Below are 7630 nucleotides of genomic sequence, written 5' to 3'. Positions count from 1 at the left end.
CTGAATACTAAGTCCATCACATCTCTGTCAGGAAGTGTATATAGCATTCTCCATCATTGGTGCTCTGGAATTATGGGTTTTAATTAGGTTGATCAGAGTTCTTAAGTCTTTCAAATGTATTCCTTTTTACAATGTTGTCAGAGTATAAACTGTACTCCGGATTTTGCCTGCTTCACTCTGCATCATTTATTCCAATCTTTCTGGGCTTCTTTGAAATGTCCCTTTCATAATTGTTTTTAACCACACAATAGTTTTCTATCACTTCCTATACAGGACTTCATTCGGCAATTCCTCAATTTACAGCCATCCCTTTATTTTTATTTTTTTTAATGGATACTGCTATGTTTAGTCACTCTTCTTAATTTTTTCCAATTACACGTAAAGATAGATTTCAATATTGATTTTTTATAAGATTTTGAATTGCAATTTTTTCTCCCTTCTTCCCTCCCCTCTCCCCTCTTCAAGATGGCAAGCAATCTGATACAGGTTATACATGTACTATCATGTTAAACATATTTCTACATTAGTCATGTTGTGAAAGAAGAAACAAAACAAAAAAGGAAAAAAACACAAAAAAACCCCCAAAAGAAAGTGAAAATAGTATGCTTCAATCTGCATTCAGACTCTATCAGACAGCATTTTCCACAGTTTTGGAATTTTCTTGGATTATCGTATAGTTGAGAAGGGCTAAATCTATCAGTCAATCATCTCACAATGTTGCTGTTACTATATACAGTGTTCTCCTAGTTCTGCTCACTTCACTCAGTATCAGTTCATGTAAGTCTTTCCAGGTTTTTCTGAAATCTGTCTGCTTATCATTTTTTATGGCACAATAATATTCCATGACATTCATATAGCACAACTTGTTCAGCCATTCCCTATCTGATGGACATTCCTTCAGTTTCCAATTCTTCACCACCACAAAAAGAGCTGCCCTAAATATTTTTGGACATGTGGGTCCTTTCCCTTTTTTAATGATCTCTTTAGGACACAGATCTAGAAGCAGTATTGCTGGATCAAAGAGTATGCACAGTTTGATAGCCCTTTGGACCTAGTTCCAAATTGCTCTCCAGAATAGTTGGATCAGTTCACAACTCCACCTACAATGCATTAGTGTTACAATTTCCCCACATCTTCTCTAATATTTATTATTTTCCTTTTTTGTCATATTATGACCATCCCTTTGGTTTCTAGTTCTTTGCTATAACAAAAAGCTACTATATTCCCTCGTGTGCATCCTTTAATTTATAGTTACTTGCTATTACAAGAAGCCGTGATGTATGTATTTTGTACATTTAGGTCCTTTTCCTCTTTCTTTAGAATACAGGCCTAATAGTGATATTGTTGGATCAAAGGTTATTATGCACAGTGTAATGGACATAGTTTGGGGCATATTTCCTCTTCCTATTTCACTCCGACTGCTGACCTCACTGGCTTCCTTCAAGTATCAACTAAAATCTCTTCTTCTATAGGAAGCCTTTCCTAACCCCTCTCTATTCCAGTGCGTTTGCTCTGTTATCTCCTCTTTATCCTGTATATAGCTTGCTCTGTATATATTTGTTTGCACATTGCCTCCCCTGTTAGATTGTGAGCTCTTTGAGGGTAGGGACTGTCTTTCGCTTCTTTTTGTATCTCCAGTGCTAACCACAGTTCCTGGCACATAGCAGGTACTTAATAAATGCTTTATTGATGGGTTGATATCAGTTCATGGGTCCTTCAACAATGCATCAATGTGCCTGTTTTCCTACAGCTTTTCCAATATGTCATTTTCATTTTTTGTCAATTTTGCCAATTGGATAGTATGAGATAGGACCTCAGAGTTATCTAATTTGCAATTTGGAATATTTTTTTCATATAGCTATTGACAATTTAGGTAGCTCAGTGGATAGAGCACTAAGTCTAGTGTCCAGAAGACCTGAGTTCAAATCCTGTTCAGACACTTACTAGCTGTGTAAACCTGGGCAAGTTGCATAATCTTTGTTTACCTTAATCCACTGGAGCAGAAAATGAAAAACCACTCCAATATTTTTGCAAAGAAAACCCCATGGACAGTATTGGTGTGCTGTGGTCCACAGGATCACAAAGAGTTGCACATGGACTGAATGACTGAACGATAATAACAAAATAAAATTGACAGTTTGGATTTCCTTGCCACATTTTTCTAACCTCCAATTCAAATTAAAACTCCCCTTTTTAAATCCTTTTTCTTCTTTGTTTTTCCTTGCAAGCATTTATACTATATTACTTTGAATTACCTGTATTTGTATTTTAATCCTTTATTAAAGGCTACAAGTTCCCCAAGGGCAGGAAACATTAATTTTATCTACATTTTGTATCTTCCATACCAGCAAGCACAATCCTCTCCAGATAGCAGGCATGTAATAAAAGTTTGTTGTATAAACAAATACTCACTTTCTGAGAGCTGGTCCTAATATTAAAGCAAGTGAAATTCAAACTATGAGGTTTTGTATTTGAGTAGGCTCATCAATTCAATTCCATTTTTTGGATTACAAATCATTAGATATTACTATTCTTTGAAAGGTATGTGGCTAGATGGGTGATGTGATTTCTTTGTTGACTTTTTTGGAGAAGTCTTAATGCTCCTAACATGTGTCCCCAAAGTGCAATGTGTGAACTCTAAAAAGTATTGGCAGGGAACAGAATTTGGGATTTAGAACCCTTGGAGCCTAGCATAGGCATGGGAGCCCAGAGCTGAGTGAAGGGAATTTTCATTCTAGTTTTGGCATTAACTAGCTGAATTTTTTTTTTTTTGCTTGCTATGTGATAAGAGTGAGATCTGACTTAACTGGTTCCTTCAAAAGATGAAACAGTTCTTTGAGCTTTGACAAAAGTCTCTGTCTCTCTCTGTGTCTCTGCCTCTCTCCTCTTTTGGAAAAGAACTGTTAATTTTCCCCAAAAGTTTTCTAATCTTTTCCATCATTGACCACATGGAGACCAACAGTCATAAGTTTTCATGGTCACCCAGCTGAAGAGGATTGACACTTTCTAAAAACCAAGAGCAATTACTCGGTCCAAGAGCCTTTTCGCCACACCACTAGACTATGGCCAATGTATTTGCCTTTCCTATTAGAAGACTTAGCTCAGGCTCCTAATACATGGTACATTCAGTCCCTTGCTAGGTGCTCACTTATAACCCCCATTAGAAATCCCCGTTGCTGCCCAACACAATAATGAATTCCAATATGTTAACAGCATCAGGCTGGCCAAGAGAAACACCTACTGGTTTTTAATGGACTGATTTCTAATGCTTAATGCCAAACAACACACAGCTGATTCACCCAGCTCACAGATGTACTGAAGTCATCTGGCTGTTTCTCCTCTCTCTATTTAATGCTTCTCCAGGTTTTCAATGACTGAGGGGGATGACCTTGACTATGAAATCAGTGGAGATGTGAAAATTGCTTCCAGTTCTGGGCAGTGATCCGAGCTGAATGAGGCAGCCCAGAGAGGTACCGACTAACCAAACTGGACAACCAGTGTTAAGACAGCTGGGTTGCACAGAGAGGAGCCTGGTTTTGCTGCTTCCCAGGTGGCCAGACAAAAGGATATGAGGAGTAGGGCAAAGGGGAAGTAAGAAGAATGTACACTGTTTGCAGACCCTGTGAGAACTGTCACTAAACAGAAGTTACTAGAGGGGCTTGGGAGGGGAGCTAAAGAGAACCAGTAGCACATTTTTCTCAGAGATCTAAACTGGGGTTGGGAGAGGAAAGCAAACCAAACAAAATGGGTCAAATTTTATTCAGGACATCCTAAGACTGATGTGAGTCTAGTAAAAAGAAGAGTCCTACTCAACTCTCCTCCGAACAAGGAATGATATTCAATGGCTGGGAAACCACATGGAGGATAATTTCAGGATAAGAACTGCTTAACAATTAAATTTTAACCATTTATTAACGATTCTCTAATTATTAGTAATTTGAAGAATTTTTTTCATATAGCTATTGATAGATTGGATTTCTGCCCTTGAGAACTGCCTATTCATATCCTTTTAACCACTTATCAATTAGGGAATGACTTTTATTATTACAAACATGAACCATTTCCTTTATATATCTCAGAATGATACCTTTAGCAAAGGAATTTTGAGCAAAGATTGAGGCGTTTTTGGATATTGACCAGTGTGGGAATTTGTTTATATTTGTTACAAGAAGGAAAGATAATAATAAATGCCTGTTAATTGAAAAAAATTAAAAATAGTTAAATTTGCATTACAGTAGAATTGGCTATGTTGTGAGGCAGTGAACTCCTAATATATTCCATCAGAGACTAGATGCCTACTTGGTTGAGGATATAAAGGGGATTCCTGTATTGGAAAGGTGAGAATGGGTAATCTCTAAATTTTCTTTTAATTCTTAGATCCCATGATATACTGATTTCAAGTGTGTGCTGGGGGTTCAAAAATTATAAATGGGCAACAGCCTAGGAAGAAAGGCTGTCCCTGCACTTCAATTCCTGCCTTCCCAGTGACACTGTACGCTTTTTGATTGCTGTCACTTCTTAAGACAGGAATGATATTCATCACCTTGAGCTCCCCAAAGAGCCTCATCCTATAGCAAAAACAATCATTGCATGTCCAGCTGATGGAGTGCTTTGTGGTTGAGTCCCATGAGTTTAAGCCTTATAACCAACCTGTGGTGGCGTGAAGTTGACAAGGCAAGTCAAGCAAATATCATTATCCCCATTTTACTAATGAGGAAACTGAGGCTCACAGAGGTTAAGTGATAACCAATAGTGGACAGTGACAATAGAGGCAAGACCAGAGTCTAGGTCTAGGGCTCTTTGTACTATTCGATACTGTCTCTGCCTAATAACTACTAAATGGGGCTAAGAAACAAGTAATTAATTTTTCACAAATAAATTGTGGGAAAGCTAAACCGCTACCATTCCCAACATGTCCATAAAAATGAGAGTGGAAGATAAACTCAAAGAATTACAGATATTTCCAAATAGAAATGTGTATGTAGGCATACAACGAAACTCAATTCATTTTGTCATGGAATGTCAACATAAGACCTGGCTCATTAGGCATAATAACTATCAGGTAATTGACCATTTATGCACCTGCATTGGGAGTGGGTAAGTGGAAGGGACAGGAGCCAGTATGGGAAAGCAGGCATGTTGCTGGGATAGGAAGCTGGCAAAGCTCTCCCAGGAGCATCAAGTTTCACCCTGCCTTTTGGAACCTAGCAGCATTTTGATTTTAAATAGTAAATACATGCAAGAAACAACTGGAGCATACAGGAAAACACCTGGGATTCCCAAATAAAAATCTAAGTTCTAAAATCCCAGTCCTTGGACAATGGTTCTCTAATACAACAGGGGAGACTTCTCTTTCCTTCCCTTCTCGCCTTAATAGCTGTGGGATTTTTGCCAGCTCATTTACCCCTGGATGAGCATCACCTATAAAATAATCGGACGGACCTACTTCACATAGAGTTGTGAGGATCAAGCAAGATCCTGTTTGGGACAGTGCTTTGTAAACTGTAAAACATGAGGTATCATTCCATCTTCACTCAAACTTGAAGATCATTGAGAAGCAGCCACAGTTTAATTCTTCAGGAGACCTACAGTCTCATCAGTGTGGGGGACTTCCTTTCTCCATACATATTGCGACCCATCCCTCTTACTCCATATGATTCGTGTTTTCGCTCTCCCACAGAGGATCTGCCCAATGCGGGAGGCCTTTTAACATTTAACAGGGATCCGCAGAGAACCTGGGTCGTCTCTGCGTTATCCCTCACTTGAATGACCTGAGTAGCCCATTTTCTTTTTCAATCAAATAATTGCAGCAAAAGAGAAACAAGTTTTGATGTTTGCTATGACATCTGGAAGCACGGGAAGTTGCTAAAATGAAACAATAGATTGCCATAATTTATGGCCCAGTGTCTTGCACTAACAGCATGTGCTTGATAATAATTCTATGGAAATGCAGAGGAAAATGAAATGGTGGAAAGAGCACTGGAATTGGCAACAGAAGATGTTGGTGTGAATCCTGCCTCCCAAACTTGCTTGGTTGTGCAGCCATAGGGAAGACACTTATTTATCCTCTGAGGGCTGAAGTTTAGACATCCTTAGAAGAGGGAGAGTGGTACTTACATTTGAATTCTACACACAGGCCTGCTGAAAGGAAGGTATTTCGTGCACCTCTAAGTGCTCTATAAATATGAATTATTTTTGTTAATTAAAATGAATGACTTAAAATACCTCCAAAGCAGAGAGGGGTGCACAAGAAAGTGGTGGGGAAGGGGAAGAGGGTAGGAAAAGACACACAAAAAAGAGGCTCTCAGATTAGGCGTACTGGTCTTTTCATTGAGGCTCCAAAGCTCATGTTGCTGTCATCACAAGGATTAAAGAACTAGTGAGACTCTGCAGCCATCTACTGGCCAAATTCAAGGGCTCCAATATAATTGTCATGTAAAGGATTTAGTTATTGAGATTCATCAGTGCATTCTGGAACATGTGGCAGTCCCCATGCTAACATATTAGCTAATAAAAAGATGAAGACAAATCCAGGGCAGAAAATACTCTCTAGTTTTTGGCCAATGCTGTCCAATGAGTCACATTTTAACTGATGGGAAGAGTGAGGGATTAAAACTTAAGACCATTAGGAACTTTATTTTGCTGTATGACAAACAACAGTTTTCCTTCTGAAAAAGCCCCAACCTTCCAATTACAATTGTAGCTTTCTGGAACCTGTTTACACATACATGGGAGTGTTTTATAAACCCCTGCAAAGGCTTCACTTTAATATTCGATCTTTTCAATTTCATCCATGTCATCTGGATCCAGCTGCTTAATCTTGCTGTCTGAAAGAATGTGAAAGGACACAGCAGGCAAATCAATACCATTGTCTGGAGGCAGAAAATCCATGAATTTCATCCACTCATTTCTGAATGACACCGTGATAGCACTTATAATCAAGAAGATGCACTTACAGTAACTTCTTTGTCAGAAACCTTGCAATGACAATTTGAAATAACAGAGGAGGCTAGGGATATGCTCCATCACTCAAGTCCAGTCTCCCTGCACTGATGAGGTGACCCTGAGTTCCTGCAGGATATGCCCAGGCAGAAAGGCTCTAACAGGTCCTAACAGCAAGCTAGCAAGGCTTTGAATCTGAGCCCAGGCCCAGACTCTAGGCAGTCTTCTGAGGTCCAGGCTAGCTAAATAAATTTGCAGAGGCTCATTACCAGGAAACAAGGATGAAAAGCAACTCTTAATAATCATCTGCTAAGCCATATAGGCTTATAAATTGGCCCTGGGGCAAGGGTACCATTGATGATAAAATTAGAGGTTCCTGTTGTGATGAAGGAGGGATGTGTTCCAAGAGGTCAAGGAAAGGGTCAAGTCATGGTACAAAAATATAGGTAGAAAGTTGATGAAAATAAGGTAAAGCATAACCAAAAAACCTCCAAAACCTCTTGGAGCCTTGGGGGTGAGATAGGAGGGAAGAGGTTAAATTAAAATCAGCAGAAATGGAGGGACGGAAATGAGAGTAGGAGACTGTTGGAAGGTCTGGAGAAAAGGAAGTGGTCATGTGCTAAGAACATGGTGGTTCTAGAAGAAGCCATAGAGTCATGTACATTCCCTGGACAAGGCCTCCAACAAT

At 39.1% G+C, this 7630-nt stretch overlaps 1 protein-coding gene across 2 annotated transcripts in view; it reads right to left on the bottom strand.

Moving 5' to 3' along the window:
- Positions 1–6609: 6609 nt before the first annotated feature.
- The window catches only part of DDX25 (DEAD-box helicase 25), a 38389-nt gene continuing 37368 nt past the window's right edge, over positions 6610–7630 (bottom strand). For both annotated transcript variants that reach the window (XM_072611510.1, XM_072611511.1), the window contains one exon: positions 6610–6827. In XM_072611510.1, the coding sequence (XP_072467611.1) occupies positions 6766–6827 (62 nt within the window). In that variant the 3' untranslated portion in view covers positions 6610–6765. The remainder of the gene's footprint in view (positions 6828–7630) is intronic.

The sequence above is a fragment of the Notamacropus eugenii genome, chromosome 5 (assembly GCF_028372415.1).
Source record: "Notamacropus eugenii isolate mMacEug1 chromosome 5, mMacEug1.pri_v2, whole genome shotgun sequence".
Taxonomy (NCBI): domain Eukaryota; kingdom Metazoa; phylum Chordata; class Mammalia; order Diprotodontia; family Macropodidae; genus Notamacropus; species Notamacropus eugenii.
This window is presented reverse-complemented; position numbering and strand designations above follow the sequence as displayed.